Genomic DNA, 27341 nt, shown 5'->3' with positions numbered 1-27341 from the left:
AGCTAGATTATGACAGATTTCAGTGAAGAATATAGTCCCAATCATTCATCGGTGAAAACACTTTCAGTGGTGAAGTGTAGCCTTTTAGAACACATCCATTTGCAGAAGTACACAGACCCCTACAATTCAAAAGATTTTTGAAAAGGAAATAAACAAAATAAAAACAAAGTAATTTAAAAATGTAAATCAAGAATTGTTAACGTGTATGTTCTCATCCTTGGAGGATCTCCCTAAAATACTAACTTCTTATGTAAGGGTGCTAAAAAAACCTCCCAAACAATAAAAAAAACAAACCTAAAAACCCCCTGAAACCAATCAAACAAAACACCAAAGAGGTAGTTTTCCAATAAAACAGGACCAAAAGACTAAGTAATCATTTCAAAGTGTAGTTAATCATTCTGAACCACAAGCATTAAGCAACATGTATGAGAGCAACTCACACCACTGAAAATAAAATTCAATTTCTACTTGGGGTTTATAAAAAACCAACTAATTAAGACTGTCTGGATTCTGCTTTATTCTCGTGAATAAGCAATGCTTTTGGTTGTCCCTGTTCTTTTTTCACACTTAAAAGCTGTTCATTGTATTTTGCAGTCACACACATTTTGAGAGCCTGAAAGCAAACAGAAAGAAAGCTGCATAGTTATTTACATTTCACTAGTCAAACTCCAAGGTCTTAATGAGATGTCACTTGCTCTGAAATGGATAAAAAGCCCTGCATCAAAAGCAATCTGTCACATGATTTCAGAATTCCATAGTCTGATTTAATATGCAAGACTTTATTAGAGTAGACTTTACTCAGAAACTCTGATGGAGTCAGTATCGAATGGAAAAAAATTAAGCTACAAACTTCTGCAGTTGAGCTGAGAGGTGGCACTGAACAAGTACCCAGCATAAGTGGAAACATAAATTTCAGCTTCTCAGTTAAAACAGGGGATTATTTCTCTATTGTGGTTTTCAGGAACCAAACGTCTATAAATTGTGTGATTAATATAAAGGATGACCCCATCCATTTTGCATGCAACTAGAGAACTCTGATTCAAAGGACAGTCTTAAAGGAAAACTCTAATTCAGAGTGATGAACAAGAACTGAAATAAAATGGGAGAACAACTTGAAGAACTTTAAATTCCCAACATCCAACACAGCACTCATTAGTCCACTCAGAAATACAGCTTTTATAAAAGTCTAACAGCAGAAAGCCTCACAAAATACATAAGGCAAACAGTACGTTAGTACAATGATTGTCTTGAATGAATCTTTTTTCGTGAAGTATTTCAAGATTCACACCCTATCAAGACATAAAATTTTGTATGTATTAACTATATTAAGGTGGACCTTTATTTCTGAGAAGTATATAACTTCTGAGAATTAAGAATTTGGAAATCTTCACCATTTCTGTGATTTCTGAAGTTCGATTTACAACAAGAACTGGTATCAGAGACCCACATCTGTCTCAAGTCTTTGTTTAAAAACCAAACAGAACACCACAGAACAGCTACAACACTGTAGGATTTGAGGTTTCCTTTTTTTTACTATGTTGCAGCTTGCTCTACAGAAGTATTATCATTCCTAAACTTGTAAGATCACATCTCCATTTCGCTGCCATGCTTAAAGTTAATCCAGACCATGGCCTGTTACCCTGGTGGTTCTTACTGTGACTCATGAGGTACACTGGCCAGTTCAACCAGCAATATGGTGCTATTACCATTTTTCCTTTTCAACACTCCATTTCAGAAATTGGAGTTTTTGTTTTGTTGTTTTGTTTGGTGGGTTTTGGTTTTGTGTCTTGTTGGAGGTTTTTTTGTTTGTTTGTGTGAGGTTTTTTCAGTTTGGGGGGTTTTTGGAGGGGGGTTCTTCTGGAAAACAAAACATCAATTGCCAGTTTAATTTTTCCCTGCACTTAAAATTATTTTTAAATGAATCCACATGTTCCTTCTTTGATAATTAATGTTCACTTTGAACAGTGTAATATCTGACTACTGAAAGTTGTAAAAATTGGTGCCTTAGTCTTACGGTAATAGAACAGCATCATTTAGAGACTTATAAACCAATGCAAAATCTCACATTTTAAGATTCACAATCTTAAAAAATCACCATGTGGAAGAATTTGAGGGTAATAATAATTTGAAGGTCAAAAAACCCCCAACCAAACAAAACCAGAGCACTGCTACAAAACTCAAAGAGAAGAACCATTATTTAAGCTATAGCTCTTACCTGTCTTTCACAATGAACTTATCTTGATCATCAGTTTCCATTTCTTCAGGTTCTTCATTCACAGTTTTAATAATACCATTTTCTTTGTTTTCATCATTCAGAAACTCATATCGTCCATGCTCTAAGGCTGCTCTCCAAGCCTGTCTGTCTGTAACCTGAAGGAAACATACAAATTTGAGGTTTCTAAAGAATCAAAGGACACAAACTTTTAGTACCCATTACTGTCTACATTTAATTTAATTATGCTTTTAGTAAAACCACAGCATTCAAGAGTTCTCATTTAAGTTACAGACTTGACGGCACCATTGTGTTCCTACATGCTACCATTTACAAATACCTTAATAGCCCCCAATGTTCCTTGGTAGATCCTGTCTTCAATGTCCAAAAGGAAGTCTCTAAGTCTCAGTTCAAGCTGCTTCTCTGCAGGTAGGTGAGATCCATCATGGATATTCTGCATCCTTCCCCGTCCTATAGGAGGTCTGATGTCACTCTGAGGTTTTTCTGCAAGAACAGCAAGTAATTTGGCGTCAGTAGATCTTGTTCTTTTAAAGCAGCTGTTGGCAGAGAAACAACAGTAGAAGCCAGAGCAAGCTGCATTCATGGGTTCAAAATTCCCTTCCTGTAGCAACCTGCCAACACCAATATCTGTACCAACTAACCCATCCGATTCAACCAAGCAGGGTATTCTTTCAAGAGATGACCAACAGATTGGCATCCACTTGTAACAACACATGAGAGAAATCCTCACTAATTTAGAAGTAGTTCTTTTGTCTTAAAATTCTTTTGAAAGTAGTAGGTAAGTAACACCAACCCTGCTCTAAGTGCAAGGAGAAAAAAAAGGAAAATAGTCATATTTCTATTACTTGATAGCTCTTACTTTACAAGAGAACTCTTCAGCTGTCTTTCCTGCATGTATCTTTATCATAGAAACACTTAAAGTAAGCATGTGCAACTGAAAATCATAAAACCTAACAGAATGAGACAAGATAAAATCTCATTTAAAAACCTAACCTTAAAACAAAAAGAAATGACGATACAGGAACAGATGAGACTGACTGTGCCCTCTAATTAAACGCAGGGGGAAAACGAGCAAGATAACATGATAATTTATGAAAACAAGGTGAGAGCTGATGATGATAGGCTGTCAAGTAAAAACCTCTTCCTAAGAGAACTCAAAGTTCATGCAAAAACTTAAAAGCCACAGTAAAGAGCTGAAAGTTTGCCCAAATTCTAAATTAGTGCTTGCAAGTCTGCATAGGTGGTGAACATTTTTATTCACAGGATTTACCTTAAAACTTTTTGAGTGCAGTGATGAGAAGGTACATGCAAGAATTTAAGAGGTATTTAATAAATACCATACCATAAAGCTGTTGTTAAGAAAGCACAGAATGAATTCCTAAGGTGCTCTCAATTGCTGAAACAACTCCCTGTAACTGAAAGTAATAATGCAAATACTCTCAAAATATAGACTCTAACGCCTGGATGTGGGAAATGTCCTTTCTAGTTTAAAAGCAAAGAAAAAATGCAGTATTCTTTCTTGAGCGGAATCAGAAAAGCAGCAACTGCTTTTCAAACAACTGACAAGGAAAAGTTAGTGGATACTGGAATAAAATCAAGTTAACAGCACATATCAATTTTATTTCCATGCTCTTTTGAGCGGGAACTGGAAAAGGCAGAAGCACAGCCTGCAGTGCAGGAGAATCCCTCTTGTCCTGCAAGTCATTTGAGTGAAGATAACAGGGCAACATCTGGAGTCCACAGCAAAAAAACTCCCAACCAAGCACATCTACATGTGGCTATTATTCCTGCTTATCACAGTGGTGGCACCATTGGTACTGGACCACTGCATCTGAATTTCCATGATCTCTATTAAAGTGAAGCTCAAAGCTGCCTTAATTTTTTTCCCGATGTTATTCTACAATTCTAACATTGAAACTGAAGAAAAATCTATGTGGAAATCAAGTTGCTTCACGCGAAGCAACACACAAAATACAGATAAAGGTGCAGCAATTAAGAAAATAAGGAACCATACATACAAACTCAAATGTATCAGAAGATGATGGAGATTTTCTCACAAAAAAAACCCCAAATATAGAAGAAAGGCCTCAAAATATAGCTTAATTACTACACAAAACCTCTGTCCTCTGCTAGTTTCCACCAAAAGAAATGGTAGGTCAGTTATAAATTTAGCAGTATCTGATGTGCCCACAGCATGTCCTAGCATACACACTTCAGGAAAACAGAATTTGCGTCTGCTCTGAATAATTTTCCTTTGCCCGAATACAGATAACCCAAAATCCTCATGGTAATTTGTCATAATTAAAAACAAAATGTAATTTCTTAAACATTACCCAAGGGAGCCTCACCTTGGTAACATTCTCTACCCACCAACACGCCATAAATACGCCAGCTTTAAGCTTGCATGTGTAAAATTGTATCAGTGATGGGAACCAATGCCTTGCCAATAAATTGCAAAATATTTGGCTAGGAGAAAATGGAAAAAAACCCCTAAATCCTAGGTCTAGGATGGTTTTCAGTACACTCCTATGTTTAAAAACCCATAAAAACATCTGCTATCCTGCTGTTTCCTTCTGTACTGAGTGTCTGCCAAAGCAAGAAAAGGGAAAAAAAACCCAGAAAAGAGTAACATCACAAAAAGCCACTGCACTGAAGTTAATCCATGTAACAACCAACGCAGCTACGCTACTTTTTAGCTCATATTAAATTTTATTCCCCAGTTAATCTTTTTCCAAAGCTAAAATTACTTCCTAAAGTTGTTTGTTTAAAAGCCACTCCTGGTTTACTAAGCAGTAAGATAACAGACAAATCACTGCCTTTTTTTTTTAGCATGAGAAACCAGAAAATACCACAAAGGTCTGTCAAGTGGTGGGGGGGAAAAAAAAAAAAAAGGAAAGAAGGAAAAAAACCAAACATGTTTTCTATCGAGTGAAAGAAAGCTGAAGAATAATTCTTAGATGTTATAAATTACAATTAAATTAGAATTAGAGGTTTCTATACTATTATATAGAAGTTATATCTGTAGAAGCAAATTAAGACCCTTTCATGTACCTGGAATATGGAATTTCTCCACAGGAAAACTGCTTAGTTGTTCATATATTCTACTTTTCTCTTGTAAAAGAGTTTCTTTTAAGGCACTCTCCCTATGTCCTCGGGAATTGAGAGCCTCTAGGAGTTGGTCCAGTTGTTCCCGAGAACTGTAAAAGCACCAACGGTTTGGTTTGTATACTGGCCTTGGCACCTCTACGACAACACTGGTGTGTGAATCTTGGTCAATATTGGAGGTAGATTCAGAGGATTTCAAAGACTCTCCAGTTTTACTGAATACCTGAGGTTCATTTGTGCAAGACTGTCCACTATTCTGAAAGGAAGAGGTTCGAGGCAACAACATGTCTTCTGTGAGACCAGAATAGTCCTCCTCTACGAACAATCCAGGAACAGAAGGGAAAATCCAGTAGCGTCGGTACAGACGGTCTCGACCTAACGGGGTGATATTTGTGCAGGCTGTTGCATTCTGAATCTTTTCTAACAGTTCCTTCTCTTTCTTTTGCTGTTCCTGTTTTAAAGCTTCTTCATCTTCAGCAGTAAGGGGTTCACTCTTTTCACAAGTGGTCTCTTCTTGTCTTGTAAATTCTTTATATCCATTTTGCCCTCTCCTTCCTAAAGTTAAAAGAAGTATGATAGCAATTCATTTACAACTTTTTTTTTTTTTTTTAAAGCGAAAACTCAAGTAAAGAGCAAGTTTTAGTTCGGGTCCTTTCTGGTTATCTAGATTTACACTGTCAAAGACCATCAGCTCAGTCAAGAGACAATACTGGTTTTATTAAAGAAAAACTCAAGTGATTAACCCCCATTCCCTTGACTGAATAGGCAGCCACTTTAAATACACCTTTATTTTGCAGAAACTAGACTAAGTCTCATTTACTGACACTGTCATCTTCAATATCATACAAAAAGAACCAAAATTTTAAGAACTCAAAAATATATTATAGAAACATCTTATGATGATAAAGCAAAATTCTAGCAATTTCACTATTGAATACAAGCTATGAGTTAGACTTAATTTATCATACTCAAAATGATGAGATCTTAAAACTCCAAAAGTCTCAGAAAGACCAGAATCTCTACATAACAGCTTTTATGGCAAACTCTGGTATCTTACTTGATCACTTAAATTTTTAAGTGTATTAACTATTTTTTTCCCCCCTCAATTTGTACAAGCTCCCATCTTTAGTTTAACAAAGTATTAAGTCCTGGTAGTCATCTACCATAGTACGTCTCATAATTGATACACGCAACCTGAAACGTGCTGTGAACACTCAAGCTCTATGTGTTCCCTGTGTTACCTTCAATTCCCTAGTTGTAGGAATGAAATAAAAACACTTCTTTGTCATCCAGTCACAATGGCTCAAACATGGGCATTTGAGAAACCTGAAATTCTGTTTAGGATCTCATGACAAAACTGTAGTAAACATGTAAATCTGTATTACTGGATGACTCAGAATTTCCATCCCAGGTACTGTTAGGAACTGCACAAGTTCTCAACTTCAGTCCACAATCATCCAGGACTTTCACTGGCAAAGACACCAGCACAAAGCCTTCCCAGCAGAAAGACAGATGAGCTAGCAGCCCAAAGCCATCAACAATTCATCCTCCTGTGGTGACATCTATGTTTTGTTAGGAACAGCAGGCTGCACCATTTACTGCACTGCAGCTCCTACTAGCACGCTGCTGAGGAAATTAAATCTAGACGTAAGTCTGATTTTATTCTTGTATAGGAGGCATGCTGCTTCATTAGCAAAGGCAAACTACACCCAAATGCCTGATCTAACATTTTCTTTTGAAATACCAGTTGGTTTTGCAGTTTACTAAAAAAAAAAAAAAAAATTAAAACGATGTATCAAACCTACACCATCTCCTATTAGACCAAACTCCTACAACAGCTCCTATGAGGGCAAGTACCTATAATGGTTTGTTAGGCAACATCCTAACATTTTTTAGACAAAAGAGGAATCCACACAGCAAGTATGGAAGACAAGAAAAAACAGCAGTGTGGAAGAACATAGAGTTGACCGTAAGAACTACACCAGGCTGGCTCAATGTACTTAATAGCCCATTATGCTCATGTTCGAGTGTGGGTTTTTTTCCTTAAAAAATAATTACAGCAAAGATTGATACTTTTACTATAAAACACAAGAGCTTGCCAGCTGCATGCATGCAGGTAATACAGGTATGCAAACAAATTCATTATAGCATTACCTCTTCGTCGCCTTTTGTTTGGTCCCAGCTCTTCTTCATCCTCTGTGACTGTGTCCATGTCTTGCTCTTTACGTTCCATCTCTTTGCTCTCTGTACTAGTATCGAGGTCTTCCCGTTCCTCCTCCCTGACACAACAAAATAAACAAAAGCTGACTAACTAACCAACTGCGCAATATAAGCTAAATGATGAAAAATACACAGTAAAATATGGCATCTTTGACACAAAGAGTACTTTTCTCTCCCAAGTACTTAAGCTAGTAAAATACCTATACTGCTTTTAAAAAATAAACTGTAAGTCACAGGCTATATTAAAGCCCAAAAGAAATCCACTGAACTGTAAATGTGAAGTTCTGTATTAAAGACTAAAACCTGCTCTTTGGTACCCTTTCATTTGAAGAGTATTATTATAATCAGGTCATTTTTGGAGACATCTTAGTGTAGTTCTATTGATATAAATTTTTTTCATGTCTAAGCAAAGTTTCCTCCCCAAAATGTATACCATTCTGTAAAATGCTTGATAACGCATTTTTGCCTCATCTAGCAAATATAATTAAAAACATTCAGAAAACACAGGCAGTTTTTACAGGGCAACATTTATTTTTTTTTCTTTATTATAATTTCCAAAGCATAGCACAAATCCATCTTTGGCCCATGCTCACCCTTTACAAGCAGATTTATTTACCTAACTATCTTCGTCATGCAGGCAAAGATTTAGTGTTGTTTGATTTTCTTTCTGGAATCATATACAGCTGCATATGCCTGAATCTTATGACTTGAACCCATACAGTTTTATTAACATAACAAAAACCCTCTGGTTGTATGGAGATCACCTGGCATAACACAGCATTTTTTTAAAAAATGCTATTAAATTTGATTAATAAATTTTTACATGAGGTTAGTACTATCTAGCTCAGATCAGATCAATTCCTCAACTCAAAAATGAACTATAATGGTCTGTATGAAGATATTTAGAGAAGTGAAATCAACGCAAGACAAATCAATGCAAAAAAACCTAGATATTGCAATTTTCTCTTGTCAAGCTTTCAACAGAATTCCGAGTATAACACAAGTTGATTTTAAAAATAAATCACTTTCATAAAGCAATTCTACAGCACTATAAAGAAAAATAAAATCAACATTAAGGACTATGTACTTAAAACATACCTCTGTATATGATCAAGTCAATGAAACTACACATGTGGGGTCTGGCCACGAAGCTGTAAAAGTGCTATATGATCTACGAAACAGTAATACTATGTATCATACCCAACAGATATTTCTACAGCAGGAGTTCTTTGCTCCTCTTCCTTCAGCTTTTCTTGTTTCTCTTTCATTTTTAACTCTTGTTCTTTTAACCTTTCTTCTCTTTTCTTACGTATCCTAATAGTAAGAAAGACAAAGAAAACCAGTTGCAATTAATCTGCTATCTGATCTATCCACATCTTTTTTCTTTTATATTAAAACATCATCCAAAACTAGCAGCAACATGGGAAAACAACATTTAGCATAACTGTTTCACTCCTGTCTACAGTCCCAGGAAACCAGCACAGAACAGAAAGATTACTATTGTTTCTCATACGCCTTCTGCAACTGAAAAGTTAATCTCACTTGCAGCACCAAAATTTAGTTTTCCATATCCTAGTTCTACCTTGCTGCTGCTGCCTCTCGTTCTTTGCGATGCTGTTCTGCCTTTAATTCCCGGAACTCCTGTTTTGCTTGTCGTAGCACGTCAACAGAGTCCTCAATGAAATCTCGAGTGGAGACAAGAGTCAGAAGTTTCCCACAGAGAGCATGAAGGATCTTCATCTTTTCTCCTAATAAAATTTAGACCAATGTTTATATTTCACTATTGATACAATTGATAATAAGCCTAACTCCTACAGACTCCAGACTGGATTTGTTCTCACTCAAGAACAAGTGAACAAACATTAGTAGTGCACCAGCTGCACTTGCAGAGACATTTCCTGAAAGCGTATCTGCTTTGCTCAGACACACAAGCCTTTATTTTTAATTTATTAACTTTTGCCACCAAAAGAAGTAGTAAAATGCAGTATTATCTTCAAAATAGAGATAAAGGAACAGTAGACAGAAATTTTTCCCCATTTCCAAATAGTGAACAAAAGACTCAAATGAGAACGGGGAAAAAAAACCAGGGGCTGAATCAAACACTTCAGTTCTTCCTCCAGGGAGATCCCCTTCTGCAAGTAACACCAACACTTTTGAAATGGGATGAAAAAAAAGCTACTCAGAAGTAATGAGACTGCCTAGCTCTGCAGTCTCTGATGGGGTGGGATGCACTTGTGGGGACAGAAGCATAGCGGATGACTGCTGGTCTACATATGATCCCCAGAGATCCGTTCCAAACTCAATTATTCTATGATACAGTAAATTTTGACCATTATTGGTCTGAAGCAGTTGCAAACTTGATCACTTAATGAGCAATCTAATAATCTCTAACATGTATTGTCTTTTATTACCTGGCAACAAATCATATACTGAGGTACTTGAAAGTTTCTTCAAGAGACCAGGATTACTTAATCTCAGCTCCATGCAAGCATCATCAGTAGTATCAAACCCTCCTCGTTTCTGGTAACGGTATTTTGCATTGGCTGATGTTATATCAGCACCTGACGCTAGAATGTGAAGTCTGAGAATCTCAGAAAGAGTGCAGCTATCGAGATCCAAGTTTTTCAAATTGCAGCCTACAGTTGAGAAGAATGAACAGTCATTTTATATAGACATTTAAATGTACATAAATATAAAAACAGTGCTTTAAATACAGAGGAAAATAATAAAAGTAACAAAACAAGAAGTGAAACCCACACATACCCTGATGTAACTGGGGCCATGCAGCTGCCAAAGTTGCAACTGCAGACAGTGCAGATTTTGTGGGGTCTGCATCTTCATCCAAAGCCTCTGTTAAATCTTTAAGGAAATAAACACTTTATTCTAGTGCAAATTAAAACTTGTACTGTGGAGGGGAGGAAAGGAAGCTGTGTTTTAAGAGTTGCAGACAAAGCAAAAAGAGGGATGATATTTACAGATGCATCAATGTATTCAAAACTCAATTCAACATCCAAATGAAAATTTACAGATCTTTAAATGCGACTAAAAAAATCCAGCTAAAAGCTAAGGACATGCATCGCATGCTATATATAGCAAGAACCATATAAGCTGTTAAAGCAGCCGCAACACACAAAACATGCACAACGGCAACATAAAAGGCAGCAAAAGCAAATCCAGGAACACGCTCGAAAGCGCAGACAAGTAGCAATGCAAGAGTACCTGTATTTCCTTTCCTCAAATGAGCTGTTTTTCTTACCATAATTTTGTTTTTAGGAAGCTTAACTCAAACCAATCACATATTTTGATACTGGCTATCACCATTCACTTTATACTTTCTATCTGTAACTTCGATACAGCCTGTTCTGCACAAACACAATTACTAAGACATTACAAATAAATCGTATTTCACCAAACCAAGCACCTGCACTTAATGATCACCATACATAAGCAAACTGACCAGGAAAGCAGGGAAGTGAAAGGGAGAAACAGCAAATTCCTGTTTCTTAAACAAAGGTTTCCTCAGCACTTACAGGTATTTCTCCAGAGGGTTGACAGAGTATTTTTAGCACTGTATGCTGTTTCAACAATTTCACTTTATTTAAATCCGAATTATTAAGCAGTTAAAGTCACCAAGTCAAACCACAAAGACTGCATAAAATGCAAATCCACAACAGTCCCGTATGATGATGAATGTTGCTTGAAAACTGTCACCCAGACACTGCAAAATTAATCTCTGCACCTCCCCTCTCACTCTAACTATGTAATACAGTTTGAGAAAGTACTGTACACCCCAAAACCACACATCCATGGTGTTCTCCGTTGCAGAAATGCTGCCTGTACAGAATTTAACTGAGCAAACATGCTGACTACTGCTAGTTTGGTTAGCCAGAATTACAAAGCCAAGACTGTGTAATTCTTTTATGGGAAAGAAGATGTCTAAACAAGAGTGACAAGAAATGAAAGTTCTGAGGTAAGTAAAACATAAGAAATGAAGCGCCTTACCCACAACTCGGCTAAATGACAAAGAAAATGGCAGACTTTTGCACATGGCAGTCCCATGAAGTCAAATTAAAATAAGAGAATTACATTATGTTTTTTCTGATCAGCCATATGAATAATATAGAATCTAATCAACTATTCTATGATTACCCGATAATGGAATCCTTGCTTGTACTGCCAAGGCAATACGCTCAGCAGTTAACAAATATAGCTTAATTACTAAATTCAACAGTAATTAAAATACAGTCTAAATTTATTAACACTGTATCAAATCTGTAACTTTATTCAACTACCAAGAGCAGCCTCTGTTACTGAAGATAGCGCCCACAGCTGGCTTGTAGGGGCACCATGGAATTCACTCAACCTCAAACACGGAGTGCTCTTATGTATTTATCTACCCCTAATGAAATAAAGGCTAGGAGGATGGGTCAAAGCTTCTCCTTTAGTCAGCAATCTGGCAACCCAAAAACACAAAACCACAAATTTGAACAAAGCCTGCGCTTCCTTCTGATCAGTGGTTAGTGCACACTGAATGCCTCTGAAAATGGGTGTATCATCAGCCTGAGAGCGAAGACCAAAGTCAGAGTGACTGTGAGACTCTTCACTGAAAGAACACACATGGTAGTATCCAGGAGCTGTGGATGCATACCTTCAAGTCTTGAAGAACAATGAATATTCAATTCTCCATTATAGTTGTGCTGGGGAGTTTTAGTTTTTAATCTAATTGGGTACAGATTTTTTTATAGATACAGATACCTTTGAGAAGACTTAGGAAAATTAGTTGTTTCCTGACCCTAAGGAGAAACACGTAACAGTGCTGGAGGAAGAGGAGGAGGGTAAAGATGCTTCCTGCACCTCCGAAACACAAGCAATGCTGTTAAAAGCTTATTATGCTTTGCTGGATACAATCCTAGTAACAATGAGCTTCCTTTTTCTCTACTCCCCGCAGACCCTGTGGTCCATGCCCAGTTTAAGGCTTTAATTTCAGATAAAAGAGCAAAAACAAGCCCATTTACATATAATATCCATGCATAATAAGGCAAGGTTAACAAAGGAATGCCATAAATCATGCAGCTTAAAGTTAATTCCAGTGCAATTTCAGCTTTTCAGCAGTAAAATTAAGGATCTGACCTTTGGTCTCAGCATCAGCTATTTGCTCTTTGGCCACTTCCTCTTCCTCTTCGGCCATTGCCTGAAAGATGGCAGTCAGGAAGAAAAACAGCAATTCACATAGTGGGCCTTCAGTGTCATTTCCTACAAGAGCTTCCTCTAAAACCTCTGTGAATAAAGTTTAAGAAGCGTCACTTTTGCCGCAAAGTTGGAAAAAAAATTATGTACTGAAAAATAAAAACATTTTTTTCCTTCAAGTATGATAATTAAGTTACTTTTCCATAATTTACTGCATATACTCCTAAAATGATGGTGTCAGGAAGTGTGCTGACGAAACGTTTTCTTAATATACAATTGCAAGAAAAAAAGTACAAGTAGAATAACAACTTGTACACCAAAATTAATTTTCATTTTACAAACGCCATGGAGTTGACCGTGAACTGAAAACTGGATTGATGTGCATGTGTTAGCACTGACAGATTAAAGCCACACAGAAAATTCTCTAGCAGTGGTACTTGTGTGTACTTAAGATGTTTGGTTGGTTGGTAGAAGGGAAACCATCAAAATGGGGCATCTTGCCACATAAATGACAACTTGCCTAAAGTCACTCCTTCAGGAAATTCATCTTGAAGATCAAAAAGTTCCCCAAAAGCATGTAAAAACTCCAAAACCATCAGAGCATCACCGAAGATCTCAGGAGGAAGTCTCGTCTTCACTGGCATTGGAATGGGAAGTTCCTGCAAACCAAATGGGACCACTTAATATAGTACTTGGTTTCTGCAGAGTACACAAGTGATTAAAACCAAAGAGTGTATTATTCTAAGGAATGTATTTGTTGAGTTTCTTTACATTTTACTAAAGAGAGTCCCACAGGACATAATCATTTATCATGGTAACAGTGGTGATAGCACTAACTTTGGAAACCAACGAGCATGCAACTTGAATGTAAAATTTTCAAAAAGAAGTTTATTCACGTCCATGAAGTTTGTGTCTTTATTAAATGAAGTTAATCCTGCCACAACTTAATAACATGGGCTGTCAAGATTTTTGCTTTATACCTGTATTATTTCACAAGAGTTTTGAATTTCAGCTTCCTGAACTGTCCAGACAAGCAAAAATAAACATACTCTTAAAAGTTACTTATGATTGCTCGCAAAGACAAGCAAACAAAAACCCAACACGTTCACATAAAACATGCCCTTCTAATACTAGGATATGCAAGATCATGTCTAACAACTGCGTGTTCTGGTACTGGGTTTATTACATTTGTAAGGCACTTACGGTAGCTGAAGACATGTTAAAGAGAGCTGATGTAACCATATATACACAAGACCACTTAACAGAGACACCACCTCCAAATCACAGATGACAGTGCCTAACATCAAGTTTGATTTTGAAATTACTGTATATTCATGTAACTCTAAGATTTGTCTTCATTTACTGTTTCTTAGCAGACATAGTTGAACAATTTTCAGAATGATGTCTCCTTTCCACAACTGTGGTAGCTCACAAATATTAAAAAGAAGAAAGCTGAATACTATGCTTCAGAAGAACACAGTAAGGTATTTCATAAATTTCCAGAGAAGGCAATCTCTTCAAAACCATCCACGTAAAGAAAGAATCACACCATGTGCCTGAGAGCATTGTCCAAATGCTTCTTGAACTCTGTCAGGCTTGGTGCTGTGACCACTGCCCTCGGGAGCCTGTTCCAGTGCTTAAACACCCTCTGGGTGAAGAACCTTTTTCTAATATCCAACCTAAACCTCCCATGACACAGCTTCAGGCCATTCCCTTGGGTCCTGTCATTGGTCACCACAGAGAAAAAGATCAGTGTCCGCCCCTCCCTTTCCCCTCACGAGGAAACTTGACTGTGATGAGGTGTCCCCTCAGTCTCCTCCAGGCTGAACAGACCAAGTGACCTCAGCCACTCCTTATATGGCTTCTCCTCCAGGCCCTTCACCATCCTTTTTTCCCTCCGTTGGGCACTCTCTAATAGCTTCATGTCTTTCTTATATTGCAGTGCCCAAAAACTCACACAGCACTCAAGGTGAGGCTGCACTGGCAGAGTAGAGTGGGCAGAGTAGAGCAGCAGTGTCTCACTGTAATGATGACACTGCTTTTCCACCTCTCCTTTTTTCTTTCCAGTAGAAACACAGCAGCACTGTTTTCACAGCTTGCTCTCCCCTTTCAGCAATGGTCTTTTTCCCTTTCTACACAGCTAAGAGTTTTCACTCCCATCTTCAATGGCCATACAGCTCTCCTTGCAAATACATACAGCTCTCATATTCCTCCCAATCAGTGTTTTCACTTGAATTCATGTAACACTCTCCTTTATTTCCACTTGCCCTCCATGCACTTCTGTTACATCTCCTTGTGTATCGCAAACTCTCATCCTTGTGTTTCTGACAATTTGCCTCCTTTCACTATCTCCTGCCAAAATTAATCCAAATAAAGTGTACATAAATGTGTAACACTGGAAGATCTTCTGTTATGTACAGCCACACTATATTCTTGTGTGAAACCTAAGTTACTTGAGTAGCAAATTCTTGTTACTTTCTACAGGTTTCCAGTACCATCATGAAAGATGCTCATTAAACATGATATATATAGCATATTATAGTATACATAGTATACTGCTATAGTTTAAATCGAAAGAATGCCACAGGAAGTAACAAGCCAATGTCTTTTCCACCTTTTGCAGCCAAAAATTTAGTTTTTTCATTACTCAAATCTTTTAAGCAACTCACGTTTGTTCTAAGTGAGCTCATCTTGTATATTTAACAGAAGAATCAGGTATACTCAATACCCACCACACAGTAATGCCAGCACTTTGAAATACTCCATTGTAGACTGAGCACAGCCTGCAAAGCTTTTCTGGAGGTTGAAAATGCAGATGCAGATGATCCTATTAACATTGCCACTGGGAAATAAGTATTACACACTGCAGATGACTCACAGCCTGAAGCATTCCAATCAGATCTAGGTTTGCCTCTGCATTAGGGAATCTAATCAATCTGGAGACCCTGCAAACTACAACCTTCAGCTATTCCAAATTCAATCATACCTTAAGGTCATCACACTCCATATCTTCTCTAGGCTTACTCCACTGTTTCAGGTATTCCACATATTTTCTTTTTTCCTCACGCAGCTTCTCTCTTTCCTGAAAAAAAGTCACAATTGTGTATAAAATATCGTTACATAGCCCCATTGCAATTTCTAAAACTGCACCACTTACTATTCAATCACACTGAAAAGTAAAACATTACATTTCATTAGAATGGAGTGATGTATTAATTTTTATTTTGTATAAAATGATACTGGCAAAAATATTTAAATGTGGTGATACTTTGTTGGACTAGTTGTTGCTTTTGTTCGGGGGGGTGTTTTGGGTTTTGTTTTCTTTTTAATGGAAGTGGCTGAAGAAAAAATATCAAAAATTAGATGGCATTTATGAAAGTTGCCTCAGAAGGACCATCAAAATAAGATAGTGAATGTGGCTGTGGTAAAATATAGTAGAATATGTAATTTCTTCATATTCAATTGACAAAAAGTTATTTAGCCATTTACATCCAAAGAGAATGCACACAGAAACCCCCAAGCATCAGATATGCTGTCAGTCTGATGCAGTAGAGATTCTTCAAAAAGAAGACAACCATCAAATCAAATAGTTTTATGCATTATTAGCAAAAAAACCCCAAACCCACCATATTACTTCAGAAATAAGTTCAAATTCAAAATGAACTTTTGGTAAACTAAAATTATAGAGAATGTTATCCAGAAATACAAACCCATAATCAAATCTTGTAATTGCCTATTCTTTTGAAGTGCACTTCTAGGAATTGAAAATGATTAATGGAAAATAACTCGAAACAGCGACTAAGAAACAAGGAAATTAGAAAACCATTATATTGCTCCTATATGAAACACATATACTTCAAATGCATTACTTTTTCCTTTTCTATTTTGAGTCTCTCTTTCTCTTCTTTCTTTTTCATCCTTTCTTCTTCCACAATTTTCTTTAATTCTTCTCTCTTCTTTTCCTTATCTTCTTTCTCCTTTTTCCTAGCTTCTATAGCATTTGCCTTCTCTTGTTTTAGTTTAGCTTTTTCAAAAGCTATAAAGGAAAAAAACAAACCTAAGTTATTTTTTCTTTTGTAAAATATTAGTTTTAACTGATAAACAGACTGATCTTTTTATAATTACCATATGAAAAAGATATTGTTATGAAGACTGAATTATTTCCACACCAACCAGATATTCAAACACTTGAAAGTTCTTTACAGAAAGTTCTTTACAGTTTCAAGCCTAAGAATTAGACATGTTTTACAAGGTTGTCAACATGGTAATAAAGTTAAATATATCTGCTTTTATGAGTCTAAAGAAGGTTATTACTTGTTTACTGGTTTCTATCAATTGACATATAAAGATGAGAACTCATTCCAACATACAATTACAGCAACATATTTAGTAATGACTGGTTAATAAAAGCATGTCACAACCAGGTGTGGCACATAACCGTGAAGTATCTGTGATAGTAAAAACCTTTAAATAAGTGATCTTTAAGTATTTAGTTATTACTGAATTACTGCAGTCAATACATTTGAAACCTATATAGTATTTCCGTGTTTTGTTCAGATTTTACTTCAGTTACACAGTTTAAGCTGAACTTTAAATGATTATAAATGCTGCTGCCTGAAGAGATGCAGATCTCTTCGTAGTCATCTGTAGAATAACAACAGGATACAAATTTCCACTTTCTGTGGACAGACAATGCCTGTCAGCCCACACACAGGCTAACAAATAAAAGGGGGTCTTACTGTTTTAATTGAATAAACAGGAAAGCTAGAATTGTAAGTGAATGAAATGAAAAATGTTCCTCGCTCTTACCAAGTGGATAGTAGTAAAAAGAAAGATTTTTATTGTATTTTCCTATAATATTCAGAAAATGGGCTAGGTTCCTTCTACAGAGAGCTACTGCACATACCAGCAATGTCTCTACCCAGCAAACAAATGCAGTGAAGCTGATCCCCAGGGTCTTCAACATACTGAGAAGGTTCATTTTTCACGGTACTTGGTATTTTGCTACCTTTTCACATTGTGAAAATGCATCTTAACTAGACTTCTAGAAGCTATAGTTTCTGTCCACACAAGAGAGGAAGCAGCTTTGATGCTGCTCAGCTGTCATCTCATTCTATGCTGTCATTCCTAGCACATGAACAATACTTGTTGTGCAAAAATGTGAACAACTCTAATTTAATGGAAAACATGAAATTCTCATGTCCCCGTCTCCTATAAAGGAAAGACCTAAAGCAGCATCAGAAAACTTTGCAGTTATTTAAGCAGATGTTGGACTAGGTAATTTCTAAATGTCCTTGCCATCTTAAAAAATTCTATGTTCAAATAAATGAGAGGTTGGAACCAGAAGTTCACTAAAATATTTCCATAGATGAAAGCCTTTCCTTAGGAAGGACATGAGTGCTTACAATCCAGAAGAATATCTCCTTGTCTGAGCTTTGTCTCCTCAAGAAGGCATACCAGTTTATCTAGTTAAACAAAAGGCATATGGGTCCCCTTCCTTCATTTGAAATCAAATTTAAATTGATCAGAAACAGGCCAAAACTAAGCCAAAATAATTCAATCAGTCCAAACTAAAAATCTCTGAAGTAATTTGTGCTCTTTTACATCAGAAAAATTCAGAATCCATTTCAGTTCTTTTAAATTTTGAGATTGTTGAATGAGGAAAATGCATAAATGGGAAAACTAACTGATTTGTGTTACACAGTCAAGCATTGATATACTTTCAGCTTGCAAAATTTACACATGACTTCACCATCCAAGCTTCTACAAAAAATTATTCAGCTCTTCATTTATCTGAGAGAGAAATCAACACAGTTGGAACACAAGCTTCCTACCATTTCCCCAGCTATGTCAAAAAATCAGGAGACAACCATCCTAACCACTGAAAGGAGCACTTGGCCATAGTGGTGTGGCAGTACACTCCTATTACATTTTCCCTTTGAAAGGCGCAACACCAAAAATACTATAATTATGGCCTGCTCTCAAACCTGCAAAAACTGGTTCTACTGGTCATATGACTAAACTTCAACTTACCTATGGCCTGCACATCATCCTTTTGCTTCTGGAACCTTGCCCTTTCCCTTGATACTTTACTTTTGTTTCCTGGGGTGTTTTTAGCTGTAATGTTGTCCTCCTGATAGAGAATTTGGAGGTAGAAAGGGAAAAAAAAGAACATAATAACTAAAGAGAAATGACCAGCAAAAGATATTCCAAATTTTTCAACTGTTCTCTAGAACACAATGAAGTTGTACAGTACCTAAGATTCTCAGTGTTTAAATACAGGCAAGTGACATACCTGAATCCGAGGGCAAGTGACATAATTGTATCCAAGAGTTCAAATTAAAGCTTTTTAGCAAATTATTTATTCATCCCAGAATGGACAAGTACCCTGTGTGTCATCACAACACACTGAAAAACTAGTTTCTTGATGGGATCCCAGAAATAATGATAAAAATAAGAAGATAACATATCAAGTATGATCCCTTTTACCAGCTTAACTATAAAGCAATTACTTTAAGAGCAATTGTGGAATGTATCCCAATTGCCCTCAAAATAAAAAAAGCACAATGTCAACCTTGCATTTCAAATGATCTGAAAATTCAGACAAATAGAAGACTTAACAGACTACACTGATGTGTCTTCATCTGGGATTAGAGATGTTATTACTCACAAGACTTGCAGATGCCCTCTTTGGAGGTCGCCCTCGCCGTCTGCTTGCAGGACTGAAGACAAATGTGGGTGGTTCATCAGGAAAGAAATAGGAGAAGTTTTGTTCTGCTAGATTATATTTTTCAATTGATGTTGCCTTAGTAAAAAAAATGAAAATAGATATTAATTGTGAAATTCTTACCTCTCTATAAATATAAGCTAATTAATCAATCATTAATTCACAAAAGAAGACAATAAAAGTAACCATATCCATAACTGGTTAACTGAGGATAAGAAATAAAGCTCTGAAATAGTGTTAAATGAAGAGTTAATCTACCCAGTGGATAATAATAATAATGTATGCAGCACACATTTGCAACTAGAATTTGGCTTCATTTGGTAAGATGTTATTTCTTTACATGCCTTTTAGCAAACACAGCTGGACAATGTCTTCCTAGCGAGTTACTGAAGTGTGTCAAGAATACATTCTGACAGATAAAAGCAGAAACTTAACTTACTGAAGAATTACATAATTCTCTATTACACAGTACTTATTTCTGGAGGAAGATTGTTCCAAATTGTCAAAGTTTCTTTTCAAGTCTACTTTCTCAACCTGATGACTTCAGGAAATCTGCCCTTATTGGACAATACAGACGAGGATACAAAGGAGACATTCCAAATAGGACATGTTCACGTAACTGAAAGGCAAGGCAATCAGCACAAGGACAACGCTCCACAGAAAGCCCAAATAAAGACAAGATGACAAATACACATATACAGAAAATAACAATTTTCCTGGGGCTCCAGAAAGCATCACTAATAGATCACTAGGTTCTTAATGTAGTACAGTGAGCTGGGTCAACATGATCACTAACAAGTCCAAGGAATGGGGTGGCTTATCCCTTTCAGCTCTATTTTCTTCTATTTCAATTTCTTTAGAAGAGACAGACTCTAGGAGTTACAAACTTATTTAGAAATTAATTGCCTTTGTTATTTTCCACAACTTGCAGAGGCAAGACTCTCACTGACTCTCATCTCACTGAGCCTTCCTGTGCAGAATGATCATTTACATGGCTGTATAAGAAAATACCAGACATAATAAATAACCCTACTACCTTCTAAAAACAAGAAGATAGCAAAGATTTTGGGGTCAAGGCTGCACCACACAGTGAAAGAGTCCACGGTCTCTTGTGGCACAGCAAGCAAGGCAAAGGAAATTGCTGCCTTGTGGGAAAAGCTGCTCAAATTCTCAGTTATCTGGTGCCCACTAAGATGTGAACTTTAGTCTGAGTTGCACTAAGTATCACCACATATCCAAGATTACAAAAACATACATACTCAACATCCTAGGCCTTATCAAAAACCCATTCCAGCCACCTAAACTCTGGTACTTGTCTCACTGAAGATCTGGAGACTGAATTCAATCTATCTTAAAGCATTTTCCAGCTAAAAGCATTAGAACAGAATAATATTGGCTTACTGTACCAAAACAGAAACAGTTCGTTTTCATTTGATTTAGAAATACCAGCTGCATACTTTGAAGAATGAAAACAATTAATGTGCTAGACTAAGCAAAAGTATATTATGCTTTAACAAATACAATTTTTCTAGATAACTGCTCTTTTTTATTTTGGGGACTTTTTTAAACTAGTAGCTAAAGAAGGAATTAAGAATTATGCTTCACGTACAGAAAAATTACTATCTTGTTTACAAACAGAAGTTAAGAAACTGCTTTTGAACAAAAAGTTGAAGTATTCACCTTTTGTTTTGGAAAACTGTATTATACTTACAAAAAGCTAAATTCGATGCAGTTTTAAAAAGGAACTCTGAGCAGCTGTACAGGAAAGATACTAAATAGCGTCAATATTCTATCCTATAAATTATTTCTTCTTGCTTACCTTAGCTTTAATTACTCCATCATGTGGTTCACAGTGTTGTTTCAGAAAAAGTTTAAGTCTATCACGAGAAAAGAGATGTTTCCTTCGGCTGTATTAGGAAAGAAAGGTAGTATTATCAACTAACATCTTTAATTAGTGTTTAATCACAGCCAAAAATATGTGCAAGAACACATGTGATAAGCCATATGATTGATCTTTTTCTTATTTTCTTAATTATAAGTAACATCCTTACTATTGTAATTAATAAACATTCTTTGATATCCCAACTGAATTAAAATTTTCTTTATGAATAAAACAGAACTCAAGTAGTACATAAACAGTTGGTTTATGCATCTGCAATTTTTATTTTGAAGATTCTGTTATGTCCTCTTTCATAAACATGTACAAACTCCATAGCTTTTTCATCCATGGTAGATCCTCCAAATACTTCTTAAAATTCCTAAATAAAACTCAAGTCTGACTGTTTCAGAACAGAGGGAGGACAAACAAGCAAACAGGGACAGCAGGAAAGCAACATTCACATCTCTCAAGTGGGGAGGCAAGCCAAGAAGTGACAAGGTGAATCCACACACTTCTCAGTCAAGCTATGCCACTCCTTTCTACAGGAGAGTGTGAATTCTACTGGCTCCTGGCATTCCAGGGAAGCTGCATTACTTCGTCGGACGGAAAAAAACTTCACCACACAGGAGTAGTTAATGAAAAAACAAATCCAGATTAGTGATGGAACTAAATGACTTGTAATCACACCAACTGGAGTTTGTTTACAGCATCCAGTTAATATAAAGTTTTGATGCACAATCTACTCTAAACATATATTTTAGCTAAATTTGAGACAAATTTGTTACTTAAGAAGCAAAACCTCTAGGCCTATTTTAAAATCAATCTGATAGCCAATGTCTGCTCCAACATTTCAAACCAGCAATGCTGTCAGAGTGCCCACAATGCAAATAGTTCATTATTATTACAGTTTTTAAACTTTTTTCCCCCTATTCCATCAATCACAACAGTAGCCAAGCTACCAGAAGTCAGAGTGCAAAATGTGGAATACATAAAAATTTTCTTAAGAAAGAACGTTCTTTGATGTTTGATCTTTGTATACCTTCAAGCCTAATCAACAAGAAGGGAAATTTAAGACATGAAAGAGAGAGCTTGGTTGTTAGCTACTATAAGTGATGTCCAGGTGTTAGAAAAATAAATTATTTGTTGGTATAATGCTGTCCCTGGCTCGTTTCCACAAGCTCTGAAGTGTCCTCAGTCAGAAGGAAATGCAGCGTTGGCTGGGTCACCGCAACAACAGTAGAATTGCTTTGTTAAGGTTTAGGGCTGGACATGCTTCAGTGGTCTCAGACCTGGGGGGAGGTTAACAAAGCCTGGGAAGAAGAAAGCCCACTGACAGTGGGCACAAAGAATGCAGAATTTAGGGGTCACAAAGACATCTAGCAGAACTCCCAAGACAAGGAAATATAATATAGTATAATACAACTGAGCAATTGTGCTGAATCAACTCCAACTGGGTAAAAGCTAATTCTGCAGAGGGAGATCTGCGGCCACGGACGCAGCACCACCGACCCAAGAAACCCACTGACTCAAAAGAGAAAGACTGAGCATGCGGACTAAGTACCATAAGATGCAATAATTAATCAATTAATTGGAATCATTAACCAATAGAAAATAGAATACTAATTAGTAAGAGAACTATGTAACTTGTAGCCAATGAACACTGATTCTTTTGCTTGCTGAAATGTGCGTGATTTATGGAATACCACTGATCACCTAGGCTTGTGCACCTCTGAAATAAATAACGAGCATCTCTCTTGAGTGTGTAATTATTGGCTTGTTGCACACTGGGTAACTGATCCAATTTTTGCAGACAACAACAGCAGGTATCATCTGTGCACCAACGAAAGCAGAGACTTGCAAGGAGCTGGAACCTGTGTTAATGCTAGCAAAGCTTGGATTCCTTGATACAGAAGGCCTGTAGTACAGTATTTTGTTCCACTGCTTTTAATTAACAGCTCTAACATTGTTTTAAAATGCCATTTTATATCAAAAACATCTCACACAACTCACAGTTATAAAGTACAACTTTAACTTCCACATACTAATTTTTACCTTAGTTGAGATGCTTTAACAACAACAGGTTCATATAGGTGTTTTTTAATAGGTTGGACTTTGTATTTGAACAAAGAAGGATCAATTATGGCTTTCTTCTCCCTAGGAAAAAAAAATTTTAAAGTTTACATTCACACTTCATCAGCTTCATATTGTACACATTTAATACATTTATATGCCTACACAATGGACCTCTTGAAAATACCCAGCTTGTAACTTCCACCAGTACCAAAGACCAAAGCTGGCCTATTAACTTGTGCCAACTTTTCTGCTACTATATTTAAATCTGCATCAAAACCAGTTCCTGCAAGGAACAGGAAGAACAATGAGGGATGTTTTCTTAGCAAGGAAATGGGAGATAAGAAGGGAAGGAAGGATGAAGAGAGAGAGACAAGTAACATTCCTATCCTTCAAAAAATTGTCTCCTTTGTACTCTCAGAACTCATGATGGCAACAGGAAGACAAGAAAAAGGAGAAAAAGATGATGAGGAAGGAGTCCAAATGACACAAATAAATCAAATGAATAAAAATAGTAGCTCTTGATCTACCAATTGCGTTGCAAAACAAATAAAAAACACCTAAAATATTTTTCCAAAATAACACTAGAAAAAAAACCCAAACCAAACACTTTACCAACAACATAACAGAAAGTAACAGAAATCATAAGGCAACATATCTACACTTCAAAATAAATGCTTACAAGGTTACATGCTTTATTAGCCAAAGTGCACTTCCCTTTTACAGGTATTGCTACAGAGAACTAAATTTTTTCCGCTCCTCATGGGAAATATTTCTTCAGTTTTAACCGAGCATTAACTGTTTTGTTACACCTCCTCCTAGGTGAATAACACCCAGGTCTGGTGTGCTACCAAAATAATCACTCCTTTACATGAGAGGGGTTTTGCCACAGACAACATACTTTCAAAGGAGTAGTGTATTTATGGACAGACTTCATGAACAGAGCTAAACTAATAAGGCTTTACTTAAATAATGTTGCATTTTGCTATTAAACAACAGAACTAACTTCACCTGAGGTGACAGTTTGTAATCATGAGTTGTACTGCTTTATCAGGAAGAATTCAGTCATCATCTTATTTCATCAGTAAGTAAAGTACCTAAGTAGACGAACTAGGAGATTTAAAACTATGCATTTCATCATTGTCAGCCCTTCCAGCATTTACAAAATGCTTTCAGGTGGAGTTTGTGACAAAATAAACCAGAACATCACTTGCTGTTCTTTAGCCTTGTGAAAAACATGCACAAGATATTGAGAACTGTACTTTGCAAGGCTGCTGAAAATGAAATTTGCTACAATTCTTGTTTTTCCCCCACTAACTCTGTGAAAGATAAAATACAAGAAATGTTAACATTCCAACGTCTAATAAACACATTAATTCATACAAACAAAATGAAAACAATATTCACCATTAGTGTCATTTCAGATGAGAAGAATTTGCAAATTTCTCAAGGAAAATAGTTTATAATGATTAAATTAGCAGCATAGTTAATAATAAATGGACTGACAAAAAAAACAAGACAGACTTGGAAACAGCAACACATCTACTAGACCTACAGGGAAGTGCTGTGATATGCATGCACTGTCTTGCACGATAGTCTCAAGTTGCTGAAGTCTCAAGTTGAGTCAGTCGGACCAAATCGAATTTAAGAAATATAACAGAAAAAAGTCCACCCAGCAAAACACAGATCAACTGTAATCCAGTATATCCACTGGCAAGATTTTAACATCTCTACGTAAGTTTGCTAAAAGAGCCTTCATATTCTGGTCATACCGTGGCTTGGTCTTCCAAGACCATCTTCAGCCTCAAGACAGGAAAGCTAAAGTAATGAAGGCTGTCCCTAGGAATTTCTGGATACTATGGAAGACAAACTTGCACCTCACACACCATTGCATTTCCAGTCCTTTAGTCTAATAAGCTGAAGAATGACCCAAACAGATGATGCTCAGATACAAAATAAAAGGCATCAGAGTACCAATATTAAACCAAAAGTATATCAGTTTGTTTATACATTTTGAACAGATTCTAAGCTTCAATACTGTCTGCAGTCAAATTCAGAGCCCAAAGAATAATCAAATTTTCAACTCTATTGTTAATCTTTACTTCTTAGTTTGAGTAAATCTTTCTCAACTTCAGTGGATCATATATAATAGCCCAAACATAATTTCAAAACACACTACATTTTTTCTGCTTAGTTTCTCAATTTCCAGTTATATCCCAAGTAAATATATTCCTGGTATCTTCTTCCAAATTTGTAGTAAAAATTTTGCTTACTGCAGAAGAGGAAGAAAAAGGTCATTCAATTCACATAGAAGCTTTAAAAATTATATAGATTATCTAGCTGCTTTGGCATAAAAATATTCTTAGTTCTGGTTATATTTCATTTTGTAAAGCATTATATAAAACACATTGGAGTTAGAAAGGGTTAGACCCATTTCATAGCAGAGATCCCTTACAAAAAATCTTCACAGCATAGCTCTGACACACAACCAAATACATAGTATTTTGTAATTTAGTAGGTAAAAACTGCAACTGACTCACCCATATGACACTACTTTCTACCACACTCAAGTGAATGTGGCTAGTACTTGCATCAAAATCCTGCATTTTTAATAAGGTTATACTGAACCACTGACAGGTAATCATCTCATCAAGCCTTCGATTACTTTGGCATGCTGACCACATGACCTGAACATAAATTTCTTCCTACAGTACTGCTATCCTACATCCTGACAGCACGGTACTAAGGGAGCAGTACCGTAACTTCTGAGACCTTAGAACCATAAAATCATTAAGATTGGAAAAGGCCTCTAGGATCGAGTCCAACTACCAACCCTGTTCATCACTAAACCACATTTTCAAGTGCCACATCCACATGACCTTCTGAACACTTCCAGGGACAGCGATTTCATGACTTCCCTGGGCAGCCTATTCCAATGTCTGATTTTTAAGTGGAGAAATTTTTTCTAATATCCAATATAAACCTCCCCTGGCACAATTTGAGGCCATTTCCTCTCATCCTGTCACTTGTTACCTGGGAGAAGAGACCAACCTCCACCTCACCACACCCTCGTAATCAGGTGGTTGTAGAAAATGGTAAGGTCTCCCCCAAGCATCCTTTCCTCTAGGCTAAGCAAACCCTGCTCCCTCAATCTTGTCCTTCTCAATTGTCCAGGACACCTATCTACACCATCTGGTCTGAGTCTTGCCACAGCTACCTCTATCTTACTGTATTAACAGAAGTAGAAAAATTGCACAGAAAAATACTGAGAGAGGATCCGGAGCGCTGTCCTGAAGTGCTAAAATGACTGCTGTCCCACTTTTTCAGAAAGAGGCAGTAGCTTTTCTTCTTCTCTTTGACTAAATTTGGGAATGGAAAAAACTCCCCTGAAGAATGCTAGCTAAATAACACAATCATTTATGGTCTCCTCCTGCCTTACACAGAGGTAACCGGGCAGTAAACTGATCCCCCCAGCAAAGCTGCCTCTGCACATCTTTGAAGGTTGCCACTGACAAGAAACTGTCCTGCGCAGTAATAACAACTGCCCATTTGGAATTTCAAATATTTCCTGTAACTTAAATAAAATTTCAGCAACAAAACAGAGCAACCTGAAGACTGTTAAAAACAACACTCTAGGGACAAGACAACACCATTTTGTAACAAAATCCTGACTTTTAACTTTTTGGTGAAGATTTTAAGGTGTCTTTGATCCAAGTACTTTGTCTTTCCTTATAATATAAAGAGGACTAATACCCATCATTATTATTCTTGGATTCAAGTGATGGAGGAATGAGAGAAGAAAGGAAAGGTAAGAATTAAAGATGAAGAAAGATTTTACTGTACTGAAGATATTTGTATAGCTTTAATGACAAATTATGCCCACATTTTGACATATCCAGTTCATAATTTTTTCTCCACAT

General features: G+C 36.6%; 1 protein-coding gene across 1 annotated transcript in view; it reads right to left on the bottom strand.

The window, feature by feature from the left end:
- The window catches only part of BAZ1A (bromodomain adjacent to zinc finger domain 1A), a 63457-nt gene that overhangs the window by 14922 nt on the left and 21194 nt on the right, over nt 1-27341 (bottom strand). Inside the window, exons 5-20 of the mRNA XM_048307065.1 lie at nt 23404-23505; nt 21292-21379; nt 19416-19550; nt 18779-18878; nt 16615-16781; nt 15732-15827; nt 13266-13404; nt 12689-12835; nt 10322-10417; nt 9970-10194; nt 9141-9306; nt 8759-8872; nt 7493-7617; nt 5285-5893; nt 2553-2716; nt 2216-2370 (exon numbers count right to left, since the gene is read on the bottom strand). Of these exons, the coding sequence (XP_048163022.1) occupies nt 2216-2370; nt 2553-2716; nt 5285-5893; nt 7493-7617; nt 8759-8872; nt 9141-9306; nt 9970-10194; nt 10322-10417; nt 12689-12835; nt 13266-13404; nt 15732-15827; nt 16615-16781; nt 18779-18878; nt 19416-19550; nt 21292-21379; nt 23404-23505 (2628 nt within the window). The remainder of the gene's footprint in view (nt 1-2215; nt 2371-2552; nt 2717-5284; nt 5894-7492; nt 7618-8758; nt 8873-9140; nt 9307-9969; nt 10195-10321; nt 10418-12688; nt 12836-13265; nt 13405-15731; nt 15828-16614; nt 16782-18778; nt 18879-19415; nt 19551-21291; nt 21380-23403; nt 23506-27341) is intronic.

Source organism: Corvus hawaiiensis, chromosome 6 (genome assembly GCF_020740725.1).
Source record: "Corvus hawaiiensis isolate bCorHaw1 chromosome 6, bCorHaw1.pri.cur, whole genome shotgun sequence".
NCBI classification, from domain to species: Eukaryota; Metazoa; Chordata; class Aves; order Passeriformes; family Corvidae; genus Corvus; species Corvus hawaiiensis.
The sequence above is the reverse complement of the archived record's forward strand: the minus strand, read 5'-3'. Positions and strand labels throughout refer to the sequence as shown.